At 42.3% G+C, this 25317-nt stretch overlaps 1 protein-coding gene and 1 long non-coding RNA gene across 3 annotated transcripts in view; one reads left to right on the top strand and one right to left on the bottom strand.

Annotated features, from left to right (window-relative positions):
* Window positions 1-4233: 4233 nt before the first annotated feature.
* LOC121574461 lies at window positions 4234-5828 on the top strand. The gene is made up of 2 exons (XR_006002207.1): window positions 4234-4315; window positions 5167-5828. It is a non-coding gene; the product is annotated as an uncharacterized LOC121574461 (long non-coding RNA).
* Window positions 5829-12383: 6555 nt separating this feature from the next.
* The window catches only part of LOC121574096 (peripheral-type benzodiazepine receptor-associated protein 1), a 205363-nt gene continuing 192429 nt past the window's right edge, over window positions 12384-25317 (bottom strand). For both annotated transcript variants that reach the window (XM_041886692.2, XM_041886693.2), the window contains 4 exons: window positions 22316-22428; window positions 14420-14491; window positions 14008-14139; window positions 12384-13080 (listed from right to left, as the gene is read on the bottom strand). In XM_041886692.2, coding sequence (XP_041742626.2) covers window positions 12724-13080; window positions 14008-14139; window positions 14420-14491; window positions 22316-22428 — 674 coding nt within the window. In that variant the 3' untranslated portion in view covers window positions 12384-12723. The remainder of the gene's footprint in view (window positions 13081-14007; window positions 14140-14419; window positions 14492-22315; window positions 22429-25317) is intronic.

Below are 25317 nucleotides of genomic sequence, written 5' to 3'. Positions count from 1 at the left end.
GTTGCCTACCCTCACCACCTGGGGGAGGCCAGTCAGGAAGTCCAGGATCTAGTTGCAGAGGGAGGTGTTCAGTCCCAGGGTCCTGAGCTTGGTAATGAGCTTGGAGAGGACTATGGTGTTGAATGCTGAGCTGTAGTCAATGAACAAAATTTTTACATAGGTATTCCTTTTGTCCAGGTTGGATAGGGCAGTGTGCAGTGCGATGGCGATTGCGTCATCCTTATCTTGACTCTCAAAGCATTTCATGATAACAGAAGTGAGTGCTACGGGGCGAGTGAGTCCTTTAGTTCAGTTACCTTCGCTTTCTTGGGTACAGGAACAATGGTGGACATCTTGAAGCAAGTGGGGACAGCAGACTGGGATAGGGAGAGATTGAATATGTCCGTAAACACTCCAGCCAGCTGGTCTGAGGACGCAGCTAGGGATAATGTCTGGGCCGGCAGCCTTGCGAGCCACGGAGAACGAGAGCTCACAGTCCTTGGAAGCGGCGGTGGCCTGCGTCGGCGGCACTGTGTTTTCCTCGAAGCGGGCAAAGAAGGTGTTTAGCTTGTCCAGTAGCAAGACGTCGGTGTCCGCGACATGGCTGGTTTCCAGTACGCGCGTTGTGCATTTACTTGGATATAACGAGAGCTTTGTGCAAGAGTGACCAACTCTTAGTGTCCTGGGCACCTCCCTGCAAGGAAGGGCCCCTCTCTTGTCAACGGTTGTCACATTGGATTGTGGGAGCTATTATATTGGCCTACTGTATACTAGCAAGGGGTTACAGCCTCTGGAGGGTCTGTGGGCTTACTCTACCAGATGTATGGCCACCTCTTGGGCACTGTTCAGAGGCATTTCCTTGGCTTGTTGGGCATCCTCTCATACTTTTATGAGGTTCTACAGGCTAGACATCACTGCAACTTCATTGGCGCATACTGTCCTCAGTGTCGTGGCCTCTGAGGGTTGATACGTTGAGACTACCTGGCATCGGAGACCATGTTTACAATTCAAGAGTTGGCCATATCCCACATGTGAGATATCAAAACAAATAATTGAAAGAGAACTCAAGGTTACTTGCGTAACCCAGGTTCTCTGATATCATGAGTGATATCGGCTCTGTCGTAGCCGGCCGCGACTGGGAGATGCATGGGGCGACGCACAATTGGCGTAGGGGAGGGAATGGCCGGCAGGGATGTAGCTCAGTTGGTAGAGCATGGCATTTGCAACTTCAGGGTTGTGGGTTCGATTCCCACAGGGGTATGAAAAAAATTAAAATAATGTATGCACTCACTAACTGTAAGTCGCTCTGGATAAGAGCGTCTGCTAAATGACTAAAATGTAAAATGTAAAAATGAGATATCTCACCGCATTCCCTTACTCGCAAGAGTGTGAGGAAGTCGGTATGCTCAAGAATGACCAGAGGGCAGGCGAGTGGGTCCTTATAATGGGGGAAGGGACTCACTTCCTTTGCCACTCGACCTGTCTGTCCAACAGACGTGTGATAGGTTCTTAGAGTTTCTGATATTCTGGTGAATCCCACATGTGAGATATCTCACTCATAATATAAGAGAACCTGGGTTACGCAAGTAACCTTACATTTCAACACCCAATGTCGTATCCATTCATCTCTTCTAACACCATAGACCCCCCTTCTCCCACTCATTGCCATTCCACCTCCTAGGTTGTCATAGTTACAAACCGCTCCACCACGGCTGTACTGGTGAGAGTGTTCTCACATCACAGGGTCGGAGAAGGAATTGAAACCTCTCTGGCCTTTCAGCTGTGAACAGCAACGGTGGTGAAGTCCCTCAAACAAACTGTAGAGTGGAAAATAAAACTTAACTTTGCCACCACCAGACCCCTAAGGACCCATCTCTTATAGACAAAGACCTAGAGAGAGGACTCTTTTTGTGTAGAGCTCAGCTCCACCTGATAAAGTACAAAGGCCTAACCTGATCCGAATTTTACTGGCAAGCATTCATTGGTTTGGAAATGGGTACGCCCAACTCAAAACATACATGATAGTCTAAATAATAATAGTAGTGAACAAGTTTGATTTGCGTTGGCACAAAACTGATTCCCATTTCCTCCCTGTGCCTTTTATACAAAGTTTAATGTCAAGGCCTTTCAAAACTGTCAACTTAAATGAAAATGAATTAATGTATTTTCTGCAAGCATTTAAAAGAAGTCAAGTGTCTTTTCTAATGTGCACATTTCTGGTGCTGTGCTGTGGTACAGTCAGCCTTCCCCCACTTCCTCCATCTCTCTCTGAGCTGAGCTGTGGGTTGCTTAGACACCGGATTAAAATATCTCGCTATGAAGCCAGCAAGAACAATGTTGGTAACAAGTTGTTTTCTTTTTTTTGTGCCATCTCTAGATAAACCGTAGTGAGCCTTTCTACAAAGGAGGTTAGGGCAAAGGGGAGGAGCTATGTTATGCTTCTTTATAGCATAATCCAATCCATTTAGTTTAATCTTACCTATGAGAATGCCTATATACAGCATCAACATATGTATATACCGCACATACAGTATTTCCTGTTTTCAAGAAAAGGAAAAAGAAAGCTACTGAGAGTGACATTCAGTATGTGTGAAGACTACAGTGCAGGTGTAGGCCTCCCACAGGAAATAACATGTGTTTTTTTCCAACAGTACTTCCTGAAGTAGTTATATCAGACAGTTACACAATACCAATGCAGATAAAGTCACTGAGCAATGAATTAAAATAAATGATGCCATGTGTGCTGGGGTATGTCGACCCATTCTTTACATTTAGCATCACTACGTCAGGGGAAATATAGTATTCTTTCTAACAAATACTGTATATCTACATATATTTCAGGATGTTGTGTATCCCTGGAAATAATCAGAATTCATGTAAACATAACAGTTTTGAAAACATAGCTTGTCTAAAAAAAGTGGTCTCTTGGCACAACTTACCCCAGGTATGGGGTAAATTGTGCAGAGGGACAGGGTAAGTTGAGCGGCCTATTCATAGGCAACTTTTCTGCATTTAAGGCTACTAAGCCCATGAAACTGTCCCGTGAGATTACTGATATGTTTAGCAAGCTCAGACTCCATTTCATCAGACAAGACCTTATGTGCCTCTAACATAGCCCCTCTTTCGCACAGGTACATGTTCGCTTTATTTTTTGCCATTGTACCTCTTCAGTCATTCGGTCACAATTTACCCCAAAGCAACCAGTTTGACTATATTAGCCCACACAGCTACAAGGATGCACTTTCATGCTAGGTTTAGGACGTCATATTGTAGCTTATATAGAACCTAAATGATGTATAGAACAATCTTAAAAGTATCTGCTTTGGTTTAGATAGAAGCATCATGAAACCTATAACACAATAAATTAATTTGACTTTGTGAAAATCTGTTTTTTGGACCTAACTTGCTTACCACTTTTTCCATGTGATTTATTCCTTCACAGACTCCATGAAATGATGACCTCTTCCTAAATATTTGGTCACATGATTAATTTTGTGTAGGGTTTTCTAGAAACAAGGGGTGGCTTAGCCAACCTTCACTGGTAAAACCAATAGACTTCTTTCACCTGACTGATCTCACCTGATATTCATGTAGCTATAACTAATAAGTTATATAAAATGAACTAGATGTGATATTTGTGAAGAGACATACGCGCACACACATCATGAACACTATCGTAGTTTATCTCTCTCTTCCAATTGATTCTCATCATTGAAAGATTCCAGTTTCTCTTTTCATTTTGCAACTGTGTTATTGACAATATAAAGCAGTCTAGATTACAGATGAGAGCATGGTTTCAAAAGCCAATGGAAGAGAGAAAGAGATAAAAAGTGATTACCATGGTTTTACACGAAAAGGAACATGAGGTTGTAAAATTATTGGGGTGATAGTAGATGTGATTAGGGGGCTAAAGTCCTGAGAGGGCCCTCAGTTTCCTAGTTGGTATATACGTTTACTTCATAAATGATTGTGTTTATGCACTAAAACCATCTATTGACATGTATTGGCTCATTGACTTCCCTCCTTTGACCTTAAATAACCAGGGTGGATTCTAGATTCAAAATGGTTTGATTTCAAAATCGTGTGTTTCTTCGTACGCCTGATAGGCGTTGTAAACTGCATCTGCAAGAGTGAAAGAGAGACGGAAGGAGAAGGAGAGAACGCCTGCGACTGTTAGACCTCTTCCTGTGGTTTGCACCACGTGGGCAGAGAGGGTTAAAAGGAGACAACTTCTTCTTCATCATCCACATCTTCTAGGGAGGGGAGAAGACACCGGGCACCTAGACCACTGGACAAGCTCTTCACTTTTTGTAGAGACAAAGGAGTCTTCACTCAGGTACAGTATGAACATATTGTATTAGGTTAAAGAAAAAGTTAGTTCATTTTGAGATGGAATAGAAATGGTCAAATTTGGGTAAGGAGAGAGAATTCTAATGGGGGCCATTGTTACTAGTCCATTGACTCTCTACGACGCTACCATGTCTGGATGTGATCAGTGGGTGAAGATATAGTAATAGTGTGAAATCTTCATTCATTCCTTTAAAAAGAAGAAACCAAATGGGGATAAATTCGGTACATTTTGGAGTTTTGCATTCTCTTTAGATTTTAAGTGAATAAAAAGTAGTTTACTATAACCAACAATCATATTTGCTGTAACGTTGTTAAGAGAGTCATTTTTACTTCACCTGTCTTCAGAGTGAAAAAAAGCGCACTCACATAAGACAAAATGGCTTCCACCAGATAATGCCTCAATAGACTGATCTTAGCTGAGTACAATGGCGTTGTTATGTGGTCTGAACAGAACAACGCCATTGTTCTGATCTAAGTTAGAGAAACTGACTCTGGGCACAGTTTGAGGGAAGGGGAGGTGTTGTCTTTTCCCCTTCCTTTCTACTGCCTTTGACCAATGCTAAAACTCTTTGGCATTAAGAACCTGTGCATTTCATTCTCTCTCAAATAAGTGAAACTAACTACATCATTCCTCATAGCTATACAATTGTACATGATAGTTACTCTATAGGAAGCTCTATAGCAAGATATTTTTTTTAATCTATGACGCTTGTATGTTTCTGTAATTGAAATCAAAATATTTTATTTTATGGTGTGTCTATGTCTGTAAGTTGTTCCCGTATGTCTGATATTTGTCTCAAATATTGTTCCCCCTTGCTGCTGTCTTGGTTGGACCAGGTCTCTCTTGAAAAATGTATTTTATCTCAATGAGACTAACCTGGAAAAATAAATGGGCACCAGTGTTGAAGCAGGTACAGGAGAAGAAACGAAAGAAGTGGAAAAAGAAGACAGTGGAGGAAGTACAGTGCAGTCATCCATAAAGTAGAAAGCACTACTAAACTCTTCGCCACAGTGTAGTGTTTCCTACTTTATGGATGAGTGTACTGTTGGCTACGGTGACAAAGACATAGGAACCAAAATGGCGCCTGCAGAGAGAGACTGTTCACATACAGGAAATGAGAAAAAGAGGAACCCGCTTTTTTTCACATAGTGGTGGCGTGCACAACTCAGAGTGTCACCCACTACAGTTCACATGGGCTGTGCACCCACCCAACACTGATCAAAGCTGGAAATACCTCATGCGTCTCCTTAAAAAAATGAGCGGCACTGAATGCGTTTGTGTATTACAACTTTGAACATTAAATGTTTTAAATGTCTCGAACTGTATAGATATGGATAGACTAATTTCAGTTGAACTGTACATGTTCTGGTCCTTTAAAGAGGTCTTATTCTATGTGGTGTCATTCTATGCTTTTGATTTATAAATGTATGATGCATATTGATAAGTCTGTATTGGTATTGCAAAATTTGTGCTCAATAAAGAATGAAATAAAATTTGACATTTTTTGTATTTTCTATAATTATATATACATTTGCATTTTGTCTATTCAAAGTAACACCAAGTCAAACACAAAATCCCCATAATAATCCACAGCACAACTGCTTTTTATGTGAAAATATACTTTATTCCTGTAAAAAGATCCATATTGAAAGAAATCGCCACAATTTCAAGTCAACAAGTCCTCTGTGCACTACTTCGGAGATATTGTTCCTCAATCAACAACACTGCTTCCACATGCAAAAAGACATCTGAAAAACAATATTAACAAAATCAAAACAAAAACATATTTACAGGTGAGCTTTTCCAAAATGGGTAATAAAAACCTTAATATACAAAAGGTAAATCTTCCATTGTTTTCAAAAGAAAGCATACAGGTCAGGAAAGACAAAAAAAGTTCCATTCTCTGTATGAAAATATGATCATACCTTATAGTCCAAAGCCCCATAGTGCCTCACTTACAGTAATTTACAGCTAGCTGTAAATTATAATACACATACAGACATAGACTCCTGAAACGCCATAATACTCCACACTTGGCTTCCACTGCATCGATAATCAATCAGATGACTAAAATATTGCTAACATAATGCCAAGTAACGTTAGACCTATACATAAATATGACGATAATAAATAAGGCCGAATATGGGTATAACATCGTTATTATGCATGCAATCAATACATTTGTGTAAACAACATATTAAGACTAAACAGGTCTTGTAAGGCTAAATATTATATCAGCTGTTGTCTAAAATGCTTACTAAGGGTTAAGAAGGTCCTATTTAGATAGTAGAGCAGGAGCAGGGTAGATGTAGCCTATGTGGAGACAGACATGGGCAGTAGTAGTAGTACGTTCCTAAAGCTTGCAATAACAATGAATGCTACTAGCTTTCTGACTACAGATTAGAGCAGGTAGAGAGGGGAACATTGGTCCATTAAAGGCTGTGAAGGAATCCAAACATCCACTGTAAATGTTCAGCCACTTTAAAAGTACAACCCGACACGTACAGTACTGCTACCTTATCATCCCTGCTTTCTTACCAGGATTATTCAAGGCCAGCTCAAAAGTGGCACAACAGATGTTTCATCCTTTTCTGATATTCCTTATTCTCCCTTTTAATTTGTAACACTGATAGAACTACACTACCGGTCAAAATAGTTTTTCTTAATTTTTACTATTTTCTACATTGTAGAATAATAGTGAAGACATCAAAACTATGAAATAACACATATGGAATCATGTAGTAACCAAAAAAGTGTTTAACAAATCAAAATATATTTGAGATTTGAGATTCTTCAAATAGCCACCTTTTGCCTTGATGACAGCTTTGCACACTCTTGGCATTCTCTCAACCAGCTTCATGAGGTAGTCACCTGGAATGCATTTCAACTAACAGGTGTGCCTTCTTAAAAGTTAATTTGTGGAAATTCTTTCCTTCTTAATGCGTTTGAGCCAATGAGTTGTGTTGTGACAAGGTAGGGGGGTATACAGAAGATAGCCCTGTTTGGCAAAAGACCAAGTCCATATTATGGCAAGAACAGCTCAAATAAGCAAAGAGAAATGACATTCCATCATTATTTTAAGACATGAAGGTCAGTCAATAGGACTGACCTTCCTGAGGACTGCCACAGGAATGGAAGACTCAGAGTTACCTCTGCTGCAGAGGATAAATTCATTAGAGTTACCAGCCTCAGAAATTGCAGCCCAAATAAATGCTTCACAGAGTTCAAGTAACAGACACATCTCAACATCAACTGTTCAGAGGAGACTGTGTGAATCAGGCCTTCATGGTCGAATTGCTGCAAAGAAACCGCTACTAAAGGACACCAATAAGAAGAAGAGACTTGCTTGGGCCAAGAAACACGAGCAATGAACATTAGACCGGTGGCAATCTGTCCTTTGGTCTGGAGTCCAAATGGGAGAATGTCTTTGTGAGACGCGGTGTGGGTGAACGGATGATCTCCGCAAGTGTATTTCCCACCGTAAAGCATGGAGGAGGAGGTGTGATGGTGTGGGGGTGCTTTGCTGATGACACTGCCGGTGATTTATGAGGGGAAAAAAATGTATGCACTCACTAACTGTAAGGCCTTCCTGTAGCTCAGTTGGTAGAGCATGGCGCTTGCAACGCAAGGGTTGTGGGTTAATTTCCCACGGGGGGCCAATATGAAAAATGTATGCACTCACTAATTGTAAGTCGCTCTGGATAAAAGTGTCTGCTAAATGACTAAAATGTCAATGATAAGAGCGTCTGCTAAGATGACAAAAAATATATATATACAGTGAGGGAAAAAAGTATTTGATCCCCTGCTGATTTTGTACGTTTGCCCATGATCAGTCTATAATTTTAATGGTAGGTTTATTTGAACAGTGAGAGACAGAATAACAACAAAATAATCCAGAAAAACGCATGTCAAAAATGTTATAAATTGATTTGCATTTTAATGAGGGAAATAAGTATTTGACCCCCTCTCAATCAGAAAGATTTCTGGCTCCCAGGTGTCTTTTATACAGGTAACGAGCTGAGATTAGGAGCACACTCTTAAAGGGAGTGCTCCTAATCTCAGTTTGTTACCTGTATAAAAGACACCTGTCCACAGAAGCAATCAATCAATCAGATTCCAAACTCTCCACCATGGCCAAGACCAAAGAGCTCTCCAAGGATGTCAGGGACAAGATTGTAGACCTACACAAGGCTGGAATGGGCTACAAGACCATCGCCAAGCAGCTTGGTGAGAAGGTGACAACAGTTGGTGCGATTATTCGCAAATGGAAGAAACACAAAAGAACTGTCAATCTCCCTCGGCCTGGGGCTCCATGCAAGGTCCCCCTGCTCAAGAAAGTACATATACAGGCCCGTCTGAAGTTTGCCAATGAACATCTGAATGATTCAGAGGAGAACTGGGTGAAAGTGTTGTGGTCAGATGAGACCAAAATCGAGCTCTTTGGTATCAACTCAACTCGCCGTGTTTGGAGGAGGAGGAATGCTGCCTATGACGCCAAGAACACCATCAAACATGGAGGTGGAAACATTATGCTTTGGGGGTGTTTTTCTGCTAAGGGGACAGGACAACTTCACCGCATCAAAGGGACGATGGACGGGGCCATGTACCGTCAAATCTTGGGTGAGAACCTCCTTCCCTCAGCCAGGGCCTTGAAAATGGGTCGTGGATGTGTATTCCAGCATGACAATGACCCAAAACACACGGCCAAGGCAACAAAGGAGTGGCTCAAGAAGAAGCACATTAAGGTCCTGGAGTGGCCTAGCCAGTCTCCAGACCTTAATCCCATAGAAAATCTGTGGAGGGAGCCGAAGGTTTGAGTTGGCTAACGTCAGCCTCGAAACCTTAATGACTTGGAGAAGATCTGCAAAGAGGAGTGGGATAAAATCCCTCGTGAGATGTGTGCAAACCTGGTGGCCAACTACAAGAAACGTCTGACCTCTGTGATTGCCAACAAGGGTTTTGCCACCAAGTACTAAGTCATGTTTTGTAGAGGGGTCAAATACTTATTTGAATATACATGCATTTTTCTGGATTTTGTTGTTGTTATTCTGTCTCTCACTGTTCAAATAAACCTACCATAAAAATTATAGACTGATCATGTCTTTGTCAGTGGGCAAACGTACAAAATCAGCAAGGGATCAAATACTTTTTTCCCTCACTGTATATATTTCTATTTAGAATTCAAGGCACACTTAACCAGCATGGCTACCACAGCATTCTGCAGCGATACGCCATCCCATCTGGTTTGGGCTTAGTGAGACTATCATTTGTTTTTCAACAGGACAATGACCGAACACACCTCCAGGCTGTGTAAGGGCTATTTTATCAAGAAGAAGAGTAATGGAGTGCTGCATCAGATGACCTGGCCTCCACAATCCCCCGACCTCAACCAAATTTAGATGGTTTGGGATGAGTCGGACCGCAGTCAAGGAAAAGCAGCCAACAAGTGCTCAGCATATGTGGGAACTCCTTCAAGACTATTGGAAAAGCATTCCAGGTGAAGCTGGTTGAGAGAATGCCAAGAGTGTGCAAAGCTGTCATCGAGGCAAAAGGTGGCTATTTGAAGAATCTCAAATCTAAAATATATTTTGATTTGTTTAACACTTTTTTTGGTTACTACATGATTCCATATGTGTTATTTCATAGTTTTGATGTCTTCACTATTATTCTACAATGTAGAAAATAGTAAAAATAAAGACAAACCCTTGAATGAGTAGGTGTTCTAAAACTTTTGACCGGAAGTGTATACAATTAAAAGAATAAATAAATAAACTCAAAACATTCATAACATCAAAGAAACCAGATTTGCCTCCTCCAACATCTGGAGTCAGGTGTGCTTAGACTCCGCCCTCTGCTGGGGCTAATCCTATGGGTTGCAAGCAATGTTCAGAATGTTGCAGATAAAACTGTGGCCTATAGAACAGAAATGCCTCACATAGGCTGTTATTAGGTAGAACATACATCTGTTCTATGCTGTATATTTCGAGCTATTTCACCCCCCTGGTGTTTCATGCTTGGTCTCTCCTCGTTATGGTAACAGACAAAGCACCTAATGTTTTAGCAAGAATCTCCCTCTGCGGTTCAACAGACACATTTTAGTGAGACGAGGTGGCTCAACCGAGCAGAGCTGAGTGACTAAAACTAGTTGAACCTGAGAAATTATTAACATTTAACACCAGCCCTGTATTCAACACAACAAACAAATAAAATCAAACTTACTAACTTTGCCTGTCATTTGGACACCTTCAGAAACAATTACTGCATATTATACAGGATGGGGTAGCTGGATCAAACGACCTAACAATGCAGCTACAGTGCATGAGTTGGGTTGTTAACCATGGATTAAAAAAAACATGCATAAAATGAATACTTCCAAATGTTTGAGTGTTCATTGTCCTTACAACACTCCTAAAATGGAGGAAAATAAACATCTAAATCAAAAGACTAAGGACAGGCTCAAGACAGACCCTGGACTAAGACACTATACTATGACAGTACAGTGACAGGAAATTACCCCACACACGCACAGACATGCACACACACACACACACACACACACACACACACACACACACACAGTCATGAGTATGAGTTCTGTGCGCCAGCGTTAGACAGAAAGGCATAGATAGGTTTCAGTCTCACCACCGTTAGTCTCGCCTTGTCTACACACACTTCAGGAGGCCATATGACCCATCCTTCCTCACACTCTTCACATAACACACTAAACATACAATTTACCAAACATACTCAACTTCAACACAGAGATCCATCTCTAAAATAAATTACTTTATGGTTGTCAATCGTAATGAAATGGACAGAGTTGCTGTTAAAGGGACAACTTCCATTCAGCTATACTGTAGTGAGTTCTTCATAATGAGTGAAAGACTCAGAAAGTGTACAATTAGCGTTAAAAACAATCCTAGTTAGTTACAATACTTTTGATATGAGACAGAGAGGGACTCACTGACCAAACTGATGTTTAAAATACATCTATGTAGAATAGATTCCAGATAGATCTGAAAAATGACAGCGATGAGAAACAACAGATAAAGAGATACAGAGATGCCCTCTTCCATCCTCAGTTTAACTGACAGAGTTGGACCACAGATAAGCCAACGATGGGGAGTCTAGAGTCTAGAGCAGCATTTGAACATCACCTCTGCATCTGTATCTGATCAACTCAAAGTAAATCCAATCCTTCCAGAGATTACTTCCAGATTAACGTCAAGTACAAACCCTCACAGAGTGGAGTGGACAACTAATGGTTAACACTTATTAGGTAATCGGTGGGTATTTAGAGGCCACCTGTAAGCACAGTACAGGTTAGGAGTTTAAATACTTCAACATGCTCATTAGCATGCTCTCAGTGATGCTGCCACGTCTTATATATGACAATGTCTGCGTCTGAAATGGCACCCTATTCCCAAAGTAGTGCGTCTGAAATGGCACCCTATTCCCAAAGTAGTGTGTCTGAAATGGCACCCTATTCCCAAAGTAGTGCGTCTGAAATGGCACCCTATTCCCAAAGTAGTGCGTCTGAAATGGCACCCTATTCCCAAAGTAGTGCGTCTGAAATGGCACCCTATTCCCAAAGTAGTGCGTCTGAAATGGCACCCTATTCCCAAAGTAGTGCGTCTGAAATGGCACCCTATTCCCAAAGTAGTGCACAATAAAGGGAATAGGGTGTCATTTCAGATACAGACTAAATATGCTCCACATATAGAGCGCGCCAGCTTGTAGTCCTAAAAACCGGAAATGAGTTACCCTCTGGTTCGTTCAGCCATTCCTATGGGGAAAATGAATGGGGAAAGAATAGGGTTTTGCGATAAACGCCGAAAATAAGGTCTGAGGTTAACACAGGCTTAGGAGATCTTATACTTTCTGTTCCATGAGATAATATCAGTCAGTTAACATGACCTTTATGAATTATGAAGCCTTTGTGATTTTTTGTATTACATAAATGCTTCAAAGTTCACAAAAAGTGACGTTAGCTGATGAAGATTATCTCATTTAAAAAAACGTATAAGATCTCCTAAACCAGTGTTTACCACAGATCTTATTTTCGACATTTATCCAAAAACCCTACAAAAACATTTAAAAAACAATCATTTCCTCATAGGCTTTTTTGTCCAACGAACCATAGTGGAGTTAGTGCCTACAAAAAGAAGCCATTACTATTGATCTCTATTGACAGCTGGTTTAGTAGTATTATCAAGAAAGCCCATTGAAGCAGTGTATTTAGCGGTATAATATCGGCCAAGGAAAAGTTAGTGTATCTGTAGTTACAGAATACTGCAACTGAATTAACATAGACTAAGACAACAAAGACTGATAACAAACATGTAAAAGTGCTTTCAATAAAAACGGGCAAAGGGGGGTAAATGTCCCAAGTTTCAATCCTTCTTGCTGGATCCAAGCTTTTTGAAAAGCTTCTTCCCTTTGGAGAAGAAGCCTTTCTTTTTCTTGCCTGGTGGGGAGGCATCTGTCTGGTCTGTTTGTGAGTGGCTTTCTGCTGGGACGTGGGGTGGAGAGGTGATGAGACTGGGGGCGGCTTGCCTTGGGGCTGGGTTGGGGTAGTACGCGCCTGGGCCAGGGTCCATGGAGGAGGGGTCCATCATGGCTGCTGCTGCGGATGGATTCAGGTCTAGGTGGTGGAGCTGTGTGCGGACTGGGCCAGTCAGCCCTGTGTGTAGGGGTGGGTGTGGAACCTCCTTTGGTGTTGTCTGCTCCACAGAGGTGCTTGGGCTCACCTTGGGGAGGCAAACCATGCAAACAGAGTATAAGAATACAACACTTTCTGATCATTTGTTTCTTTATTCTTATCAGGATTCTACTGAATCTGTCTATCCAACTAAAACTGTTAAGTAACATACTATCAACAGCAATCCTAGTAAGAGTCAGTAACGTACATTGTACATGAACTGATTCAACTAACATCAACATGTAACAGAGAGAACATTTTACTCTCTAAAGCTAAACGTGTTAAAGATCAGGGAGTCTAAAAATAATCATGGAGGCCAAGGGATACAGGAGAACGGTTGGGTCGGGAATGGATAAGTGGAGAATACCCAGAAATCTCAACCCATCAGCACACCACCCTGGGCCTGATCTCATGAACATGGGGACCGAAAGGACAGGACACAACACATACTAGTCCTAGTACTGGTAAGGTAGGAAGGATAATGATAAAGAGTAGCAGAAGGTGGAGGGAGTAGGGGGTACTAGTTACTAGCACTCTGCTGGGAGGGTGTTTCCCCCCCAGAGACACTTACGCTCAAGTCTTAAAGTGCACAGTTCGTTTTTGCTTCTGCAAAAGGCCATGCAGGAAACAGAAGGACAAAAGAAATGCAAAAACAGAACGGAAATTATAGAGACAAAAACAAAAAAAGACAAAAACATACAACAACTGAAAAAGCATAGATATGAAAGACAATATCTTTGGAAAATGGTCGATGATAAGTGCATAGAAAGATTGGCAGTCTTCTGCAACATCAAATGCTCCATCTTCACAAAAGCAAATTTAATTGTTCATGCTTCTAGTCATGCTTTGAGAGGCAATGGACTAGACATTTTTTTAGGCTATTAGGCCATCATCAATGTTTGGCCCCAAGGCAGTTGGTGATGTACTGTACATGTGTGTCCACATTGTCGTAGGCGTAACCCGTACACAGACACACCTGTAATTCTCTCCTGGGCTCTGCTAGAGGCGGCGGCGGCTGAGGGTCAGGAGGTGGGACTTTCCCAGGAGCCTCTGGGATAGCCTGCAGGAAGTTAGACGGGACCAGGCCTTTGTGTCCGTTCAAGTCGCCCTGGTGACACCCGCATACACATTAGACACCCACATCACATGTAACCTTTCCCGTAGTCAATCAAAAAAGACAGTCTGGTAGCCTGTCTGTTCATCAACTACAACTGTATTACTGCTACAACAACAGCTAATGTTACTACTATCTAATTCAACATCTTCCCTTGTCATTCAAATGGTCATGCCTTTCAGGTGTTGCTTACATCCTTCTCAGAGTTTTTCGTTTGCATGAGAGAGATAGCTGCATTGTTCTCTTTGGAAAAGGTGTATGCTTGTACACTTACATAGAAGAAGCCATCATCGTCCATGTCACCAAACACATAAATGACGTCCCCGGCACTGAAGGTCAGCTCAGCCTGCAGAGGGCAATAGAGAAGACCAGATTCAGATTCAGATCAACTTTATTATCCCACCAAGGGGAAATTAATTTGATAATGTGCTTAAAAAGACAGTACATAAAACATGGACACACAGAATCTACACAAATTAATTAATTGAAAGTGCTATAGCTACACATTTAAAAAGGAGGTGTAATATGCTGTATACATGAGGAACCAAGAGACTATCTATTATACATCCTTATGGCTGTTGAAATAAAATAGTCCCCATTTTGATTTTCTTTAGAATAAGTCTCTTTCCCCTTGTCCAGCTGCTGCTGTGACTGAGTTTTGAGTGAAAGGGATAAGTTCTGTCCTGTAAAATGCTTGAAAGTTTTAGGAGGATGTTTTATGTACAGGTTGGTGGCTAATTCTTGATCTATACCAATTATCCTTCCCGCCGTCTTGATCAAGCGCTGAAGCTTGATTTGGTCTTGCACTCGCATGTCTCCAAATACGCATATCAGACCAAAGGACAGTACACTCCGCAGTACAGATTTATAGAACATTTGTAAGATTTGGCAGTCTACATTAAAATGGTTCAGTTTGCGTAAAAAAACCATTATGTTGCAATTTCTTTATCTTTGCAAAGGCACAGTCATTGTGGTCACTCTATCGACTGATTCCCCATTGTTCTTCGTAGGGGGTAGTGGAGTTTTGTTCCTTCTGAAATCAATTTCCATCCCTTTTGTTTTCTTAACGTTTATGTCAAGAAAGCGCACCACTGGACGAATTCTGCCGTTTCTCTGTCAAAACCTTGAAGAGAGGCTTGGTCTGGGTAGAGTAAACCCACAACAGTGGTGTCATCTGCATATTTAAAGAATTTGTGGGCTGAGTCAGACAATCGTTTGTGTCCAGTGTGTACAGTATCGGTGAAAGTACGCAACCTTGAGGGGCTCCCGTATTCACCGTTCTAGATGTAGAGATGGCGGAGTTAAACTTCACTTGTTGAGTACAGTTCACAAGGAAACTATTAATCCACTTGATCAGTAGAGAGTTGACACCCAAATCCACCAGCTTATCCACCAGTAGGTGGGGTTGGATGGTGTTAAACGCGCTACTGAAGTCAATGAATACAATTTTCACTAGGCTATTTGCCTTTTCTAAAAGTTCGTAGATATTGTTCAACATGACCAGTAACACATCATCAGCACCCCTGGAGGCACGGTAGGTGAATTGGTTTGGATCTAATTGGGATGAGAGACCAGAGAGAATTTGTTTTTGAATGATCTTTTCAAAACATTTCATAGGTACAGATGTCAGGGCTACAGGGCGTAAATCATTATTTTATTTTGGCCTGTTGTTTTTAGGTACTGGGACAATCAGTTACTTCTTCCATAAGTCTGGAATTATCCCACAGTTCAGTGACGGCTGGAACAGCTTCTGGAACGGTAATGCGAGCTGGTCTGCGCATGCCTGAAGTGCCTTGCTGCTGACGCCGTCTGGACCATATGATTTTCGTGGGTTGACGCGTTGAAAGTACTGCTTGACGTCATTCACAGAGATATGTATATCAACAGCTGGTATGCTGTCTATACTGTCAAAGGCCACCTTCTGCTGCAATGTAAAATCACACGTCAAACCTTTGCAAAAGTAAGGTCATTTTCGACCGTCATACAATGTATTTTTGGTTTGTAGTCAAGAGAGTTTTCATCCATATTTGTCGTAGCTGTCTATTTACCACCACAAACCGATGCTGGCACTAAGACCGCACTCAACGAGCTGTATAAGGCCATAAGCAAACAAGAAAATGCTCATCCAGAGGCGGCACTCCTAGTGGCCGGGGACTTTAATGCAGGGAAACTTAAATCTGTTTTACCTCATTTCTACCAGCATGTTAAATGTGCATCCAGAGGAAAAAAACTCTAGACCACCTTTGCTCCACACACAGAGATGCGTGCTCTCCCTCCCCCTCCATTTGGGAAATCTGACCATAACTCTATCCTCCTGATTCCTGCTTACAAGCAAAAACTAAAGCAGGAAGTACCAGTGACTCGCTCAATACAGAAGTGGTCAGATGACGCAGATGCTAAGCTACAGGACTGTTTTGCTAGCACAGACTGGAATATGTTCGGGGATTCTTCCGATGGCATTGAGGTCCTCTCTCCTCTGTAGCTCAGCTGGTAGAGCACGGCGCTTGTAACGCCAAGGTAGTGGGTTCGATCCCCGGGACCACCCATACACAAAAATGTATGCATGCATGACTGTAAGTCGCTTTGGATAAAAGCGCCTGCTAAATGGCATATTATTTATTATTATTTTATTATATTAGGAGTACACCACATCAGTCACTGGCTTTATCAATAAGTGCATCGATGACGTCGTCCCCACAGTGACCGTACGTACATACCCCAACCAGAAGCCATGGATTACAGGCAACATCCACAATGAGCTGAAGGGTAGAGTAAGCCGATGTGAGTATGACCTTTAAACAGGTCAACATTCACAAGGCCACAGGGCCAGATTGATTACCAGGGTGTGTACTCCGAGCATGCGCTGACCAACTGGCAAGTGTCTTCACTGACATTTTTAACCTGTCCCTGACTGAGTCTGTAATACCTACATGTTTCAAGCAGACCACCATAGTCCCTGTGCCCAAGAACACTAAGGTAACCTGCCTAAATGACTACCGACCCGTAGCACTCACGTCTGTAGCCATGAAGTGCTTTGAAAGGCTGGTCTTGGCTCACATCAACACCATTATCCCAGAAACCCTAGACCCACTCCAATTTGCATACCACCCCAACAGATCCACAGATGATGCCATTTCTATTGCACTCCACACTGCCCTTTCCCACCTGGACAAAAGGAACACCTACGTGAGAATGCTATTCATTGACTACAGTTCAGCATTCAACACCATAGTGCGCTCAAAGCTCATCACTAAGCTAAGGACCCTGGGATTAAAACACATCCCTCTGCAACTGGATCCTGGACTTCCTGACGGGCCGCCCCCAGGTGGTAAGGATAGGTAAGAACACATCTGCCACACTGATCCTCAACATTGGGGCCCCTCATTGGGTGCGTGCGCAATCCCCTCGTGTACTCCCTGTACACCCACGACTGCGTGGCCAAGCACAACTCCAACACCATTATTAAATTTGCCGAAGACACAACAGTGGTAGGCCTGATCACCGACAACGATGAGACAGCCTATAGGGAGGAGGTCAGAGACCTGGCCGTGTGGTGCCAGGACAACAACCTCTCCCTCAACGTGATCAAGACAAAGGAGATGATTGTGGACTACAGGAAAAGGAGGACCGAGCACGTCCCCATTCTCATCGACGGGACTGTAGTAGAGCAGGTTGAGAGCTTCAAGTTCCTTGGTGTCCACATCACCAACAAACTATCATGGTCCAAACACACCAAGACAGTCGTGAAGAGGGCACGACAAAGCCTATTCCCCCTCAGGAGACTGAAAATATTTGTCATGGGTCCTCAGATCCTCAAAAAGTTCTACAGCTGCACCATTGAGAACATCCTAACTGGTTGCATCACTGCCTGGTATGGCAACTGCTCGGCCTCCGACCGAAAGGCACTACAGAGGGTAGTGCGTACGGCCCAGTACATCACTGGGGCCAAGCTTCCTGCCATCCAGGGCCTCTATACCAGGCGGTGTCAGAGGAAGGCCCTAAAAATTGCCAAAGACTCCAGCCACCCTAGTCATAGACTGTTCTCTCTGCTACCACACGGCAAGCGGTACCGGAGCGTCAAGTCTAGGTCCAAAAGGCTTCTTAACAGCTACTAACCCCAAGCCATAAGACCCCCCCCCCACCCCCTCTTTTACGCTTCTGCTACTCTCTGTTTATTATCTATGCATAGTCACTTTACCTCTACCTACATGTACATATTACCTAAATTACCTCGACTAACCTGTGCCCCCGCACATTGACTCTGTACCGGTACCCCCTGTATATAGCCTCGTTACTGTTATTTTACTGCTGCTCTTTAATTATTTGTTATTTCTCAATTTTTTTATTTTTATTTATTTTTTACTTATCTATTTTTTACTTCACTTTATTTTAGTAAATACTTTCTTAACACTTATTTTTCTTAAAACTGCATTGTTGGTTAAGGGCTTGTAAGTAAGCATTTCACTGTAAGGTCTACACCTGTTGTATTCGGCGCATGTGACAAATACAATTTGATTTGATTTGATGGTTTGTAGCCCTTGCCAGGCTTTCCTACTGTCCTTTTCCTTGAAAAGGTTTTCTAATTTGTCTTTGTATGCTGTCTTGCATTCCTTGAATTTGCTTTTGAGTTGCCTTTGAATATTTTTCCTTTCCCCATTACTGACACCTGATTTAAACACTTGTTTTTTCTGATTGAGGAGCTCTTTTAATTCCCGAGTTACTCACGGTTTATTATTGGGGAAGATGTTGACTTTCTTTTTGCGATTAACGAGATCCTCACAGAAACGGATGTACTCAGAGACAGTATCCGCTGCCTCTTCCAGGTCATTGGCTCTGTCCATCAGTGCCGGCCATGCATGAGGACTCAAAACAGTCCTGGAGGGCTTCAGCAGCTTTCAATCTCCACCTTTTTAGTCTTCCCTCGCTGCAAACGCGGTTTGTAGACTGGGATGAGCTGAACCATGTTATGATCCGAACTCCCAAGATTGGGTAGTGCCTTGGAAAAATACGCACCTGGGATGTTACCATTACAGAGGTCCAGACAGGCTTCATTTTGGGTAGGACATGTAACGTATTGCTGGTATGATGGTAAATGTTGGGATAGAATGCACTGCTTCAGGTGACTCTGTCTCAGCCTGGGATACAAGGTTATAGATCAAGTCATGGTTCAAGTCGGCAGCTATTTGGGTGTCAGCGGTTACAATAGGACTACAGTGCATTCGGAAAGTATTCAGACCCCCCCCTTTTCCACATTTTGTTACGTTACAGCCTTATTCTAAAATTGATACAATTGTTTTTATCTCGTCATCAATCTACAAACAATGCCCCATAACGACAGAGCAAAACAGGTTTTTAGAAATGTTTGCAAATGTATAAAAAATCTAACTTAAATATCACATTTACATAAGTATTCAGACCCTTTACTCAGTACTTTGTTGAAGCACCTTTGGCAGCGATTACAGTCTTGAGTCTTCTTGGGTATGAGGCTACTAGCTTGGCACACCTGTTTTTGGGGAGTTTCTCCCATTCTTCTCTGCAGATCCTCTCAAGCTCTGTCAGGTTGGATGGGGAGCGTCGCTGCGCAGCTATTTTTAGGTCTCTCCAGAGATGTTAGATCGGGTTCAAGTCCGGGATCTGGCTGGGCCACTCAAGGACATTCAGAGACTTGTGCCCAAGACACTCCTGCGTTGTCTTGGCTGTGTGCTTAGGGTCGTTGTCCTGTTGGAAGGTGAACCTTCACCCCAGACTGAGGTCCTGAGCGCTTTGGAGCAGGTTTTCATCAAGGATCTCTCTGTACTTTGCTCCGTTCATCTTTCCATCGATCCTGACAAGTCTCCCAGTCCCTGCCGCTGAAAAACATCCCCACAGCATGATGCTGCCACCACCATGCTTCACCGTATGGATGGTATTGGCCAGGTGATGAGCGGTGCCTGGTTTCCTCCAGACGTGACACCTGGCATTCAGGCCAAAGAGTTCAATCTTGGTTTCATCAGACCAGAGAATCTTGTTTCTCATGGTCTGAGAGTCCTTTAGGCAAACTCCTAGCGGGCCATAAAGGCCTAATTGGTGGAGTGCTGCAGAGATGGTTGTTCTTCTGGAAGGTTCTCCCATCTCCACAGAGGAACTCTGGAGCTCTGTCAGAGTGACCATCGGGTTCTTGGTCACCTCCCTGACCAAGGCCCTTCAGCCCCGATTGCTCAGTTTGGTGGGGTGGCCAGCTCTAGGAAGAGTCTTGGTGGCTCCAAACTTCTTCCATTTAAGAATGATGGAGGCCACTGTGTTCTTGGGGACCTTCAATGCTGCAGAAAATGTTTTGTAACCTTCCCAAGATCTATGCCTCAACAAAATCTTGTCTCGGAGCTCTACGGACAATTCCTTCGACCTCATGGCTTGGTTTTTGCTATGACATGCACTGCCAACTGTGGGACCTTATATAGACTGGTGTGTGCCTTTCCAAATCATGTTCAATCAATTGAATTTATCACTGGCAGACTCCAATCAAGTTGTTGAAAAATCTCAAGGATGATCAATGGAAACAGGATGCACCGGAGCTCAATTTCAAGCTTCAAAGCAAAGGGTCTGAATACTTATGTAAATAAGGTATCTGTTTTTCATTTTAATAAATTTGCAAACATTTCTAAAAACCTGTTTTCACTTTGTCATTATGGGGTATTGTGTGTAGATTGATGAGGATTTTTCTATTTATTTAATCCATTTTAGAATAAGGCTGTAATGTAACAAAATGTGGAAAAAGTGATGGGGTCTGAATACTTTCCGAATGCACTGTATATATTTTCCAACTTGCAGGTCCGTTTACTGGTATGGTACAAATTAGCCTTGAGCTTTGAGCATTGAGCCTTGCTTCCATTGTCCAGTACAGACAATCAATGTTCCCAAAACATTTTTTTGTCACTGAGCAAATTTCAGGTCTGCTGAACTTGAACGTTGTGAAATTTCTTTGCAACTTTTGGCGCGCTTTTACTGTGAACACTGAGGCAGTACCCACGTTAAGTTACAGATTTAACAGTGGTGAAGTAGGCTACTGTGGTTATGTGATCATAATGTAGGCCTACCAGAGTGGCCTACCATCAAAAACAATGGAGAAAATGCATCCCATAACATTTTAACATGGGAATAGCTGTTCTATCATTCAGCCTAAAGTAGTAGCCAATGTGTTCAATGTAGGCCTACATTCCATGAGACTTTTGAAAAAAACATGCAGGGCTTGACAATAACCTGTTTATCCACTTGTCCTTCAGACAAGGAGCTGACTGATGATTTTGTGTTTTTTGATGCAAGAAACCACTTTACAAAATAAAAAGCATCATTATTCCCATACCATTATTACAGAGAATCAGACAAATTATGCTACCCTCTGCCTATTGGCTACTTAGCTTATTCAAGCCTGTCTCAAAATACAACACTACCCCTTTAAGACAAAAAACTGCTCTTTACCTGACTCACTTTTCAAAGATGGCTAGAAAGCACGTTTTGTGCTCTTGTAGGAAGCGATCACTCCCCCATTGCGGACTACACATGATCTATAACTGGGCTAATAACTCACTAACTAGCAAAGGATATGAACAAATGTGCACACGTTGCTACATGTAGCTCTCGCTTTGATCTCAAAACAAGCGCATCTACTCACGACCGCTCACGCTGTAAACACACTCCAGTTCAAAGTGAACGGCACAGATCCATATATGGCAATGGTCTATTTACATATAGGCCTACTGCAGCTCTGATTGGTTATGGCACACCGGTCTGTAGAGTATGGGCTTGAGTCGTGCCTGTCAATGCAATAGAATCCTACTCCGACGCGTTCTGCCTACAACATAATATCTTGCATAGTTCGTTTTGTTTCGGTATGTTGCATTAAAAGTGGCTAATATTGCATTGATTCAATCACAATTCCCACAGTAAAAGGAAATGTTGATAGGTGTTAACTAACGGGGAAATCTCTAGAAAGTTGAGTGAAGTTCAATCTCCTGCTTCTCTGCGTGAGCTGATATTTCTTCTGCACGGCAGTTCCGAGGGAACATTGCAGACAATACAACATTATAGTTACAACTTTATTGTCAGTTGAATAAGAAATGTGTACTTTGCTGTCTTTTTAAATTTTTACTATAACACAAGCCTTTGGTGTTACAGAGACGATCACGGCGCTCACCTCAATGTCAGCGTTGGGAGAACTCTCTCGAGGGTCGTAGTCAAAGATGGCCTTCATCCTGCGAGGAACGGGACCTGCTGGGTTCGCCATGGCAACACCAGACTGTCTGGGATCTGTCGATCCAACACAGAAATACAGAGTCAGATTTCGGACCAGACTTTGGACAATTTCTGAGTGGCACACCTTGTTCATTTGAATCTCCATGTCAGCATGCAGTTCATAGTAACTCAGTATCATGCAGTGCACAGCTAGCTTCACACCATCACAGGGAAAACCAAGAGTAAAAGATTAACAACAGCAGTGGCTGGCTTTGATGATGTTGTTTTTGGCAAGCAGGATGGTGAGGGTCACATAAAAGAGGCACCCCAGTTTAGTCTGTTTTCACTCAGACAGTCAGTGAACTGCAAGTGTAAAAGACGAAGAGACATGAGAGTTCATGTAGTGATGTCACTTAGAAAAGGAAATTAAACAGGGTTAGGAGATGGAGAAGAGGGAAATGCATTTAAGGAGATCATCATCATCGTTATCACCAGGCAAGCGGACACAATGTTTCCCCTAGGTTTTTTTTTGGGGGGGGAGGGGGGGGTATAGAGGACAGTTTAATTTAATCTCAATGACATCACCAGCCAAGTCTATATTAACCCAAAAAATAATTTAGCTAGTGTAACGTTACTGTATTTTAGCTAACAATTATTACAGTGCATTCGGAACGTATTCAGACCCCTTCCCTTTTTCCACATTTTGTTACGTTACAGTCTTATTCTAAAATTGATTAAATGAATAAAAAACAGGTTTTTAGAAATGTTTGCAAATTGATTCCAAATAAAAAAACAGATATATAAATACCCTATTTACAGTGGGGAAAAAAAGTATTTAGTCAGCCAACAATTGTGCAAGTTCTCCCACTTAAAAGGATGAGAGAGGCCTGTAATTTTCATCATAGGTACACGTCAACTATGACAGACAAATTTAGAAAAAAGAATCCAGAAAATCACATTGTAGGATTTTTTATGAATTTATTTGCAAATTATGGTGGAAAATAAGTATTTGGTCACCTACAAACAAGCAAGATTTCTGGCTCTCACAGACCTGTAACTTCTTCTTTAAGAGGCTCCCCTGTCCTCCACTCGTTACCTGTATTAATGGCACCTGTTTGAACTTGTTATCAGTATAAAAGACACCTGTCCACAACCTCAAACAGTCACACTCCAAACTCCACTATGGCCAAGACCAAAGAGCTGTCAAAGGAACCAGAAACAAAATTGTAGACCTGCACCAGGCTGGGAAGACTGAATCTGCAATAGGTAAGCAGCTTGGTTTGAATAAATCAACTGTGGGAGCAATTATTGTGAAATGGAAGACATACAAGACCACTGATAATCTCCCTCGATCTGGGGCTCCACGCAAGATCACACCCCGTGGGGTCAAACTGATCACAAGAACGGTGAGCAAAAATCCCAGAACCACACGGGGGGACCTAGTGAATGACCTGCAGAGAGCTGGGACCAAAGTAACAAAGCCTACCATCAGTAACACACTACGCCGCCAGGGACTTAAATCCTGCAGTGCTAGACGTGTCCCCCTGCTTAAGCCAGTACATGTCCAGGCCCATCTGAAGTTTGCTAGAGTGCATTTGGATGATCCAGAAGAGGATTGGGAGAATGTCATATGGTCAGATGAAACCAAAATATAACTTTTTGGTAAAAACTCAACTTGTCGTGTTTGGAGGACAAAGAATGATGAGTTGCATCCAAAGAACACCATACCTACTGTGAAGCATGGGGGTGGAAACTTCATGCTTTGGGGCTGTTTTTCTGCAAAGGGACCAGGACGACTGATCCGTGTAAAGGAAAGAATGAATGGGGCCATGTATCGTGAGATTTTGAGTGAAAACCTCCTTCCATCAGCAAGGGCATTGAAGATGAAACGTGGCTGGGTCTTTCAGCATGACAATGATCCCAAACACACCGCCCGGGCAACCAAGGAGTGGCTTCGTAAGAAGCATTTCAAGGTCCTGGAGTGGCCTAGCCAGTCTCCAGATCTCAACCCCATCGAAAATCTTTGGAGGGAGTTGAAAGTCCGTGTTGCCCAGCGACAGCCCCAAAACATCACTGCTCTAGAGGAGATCTGCATGGAGGAATGGGCCAAAATACCAGCAACGGTGTGTGAAAACCTTGTGAAGACTTACAGAAAACGTTTGACCTGTGTCATTGCCAACAAAGGGTATATAACAAAGTATTGAGTAACTTTTGTTATTGACCAAATACTTATTTTCCACCATAATTTGCAAATAAATTCATTAAAAATCCTACAATGTGATTTTCTGGAAAAAAAATTCTCAAATTGTCTGTCATAGTTGACGTGTACCTATGATGAAAATGACAGGCCTCTCTCATCTTTTTAAGTGGGAGAACTTGCACAATTGGTGGCTGACTAAATACTTTTTTTCCCCACTGTACATAAGTATTTAGACCCTTTGCTATGAGATTCGAAATTGAGCTCAGGTGCATCCTGTTTCCATTGATCATCCTTGATCATCATGGTAAATTCAATTGATTGGACATGATTTGGAAAGGCACACAACTGTCTATATACAGTGGCTTGCGAAAGTATTGTTGCTTTACAACCTGGAATTAAAATGGATATTGTGGGGGGGGGGTTGTATCATTTGATTTACACAACATGCCTACCACTTTGAAGATGCAAAATATTTTTTGGGTTGAAACAAACAAGAAATAAGACAAAAAAAAAAAGAACTTGAGTGGTGCCCCTTACTTAGTGGTGTTGCAGACTCTGGGGCCTTTCAGAACAGGTGTACATATACTGAGATCATGTGACAGATCATGTGACACTTATATTGCACAGGTGGACTTTATTTAACTAATTATGTGACTTCTGAAGGTAATTGGTTGCACCAACCGATCTTATTTAGGGGCTACATAGCAAAGGGGGTGAATACATATTGTGACGTCACGAGAGGCTACACAGCTTTCAGCGGGATT

Source organism: Coregonus clupeaformis, chromosome 9 (genome assembly GCF_020615455.1).
Source record: "Coregonus clupeaformis isolate EN_2021a chromosome 9, ASM2061545v1, whole genome shotgun sequence".
Classification (NCBI taxonomy): Eukaryota; Metazoa; Chordata; class Actinopteri; order Salmoniformes; family Salmonidae; genus Coregonus; species Coregonus clupeaformis.
Note: the sequence above shows the minus strand (reverse complement) of the source record. Positions and strands in the feature narration are given on the sequence as shown.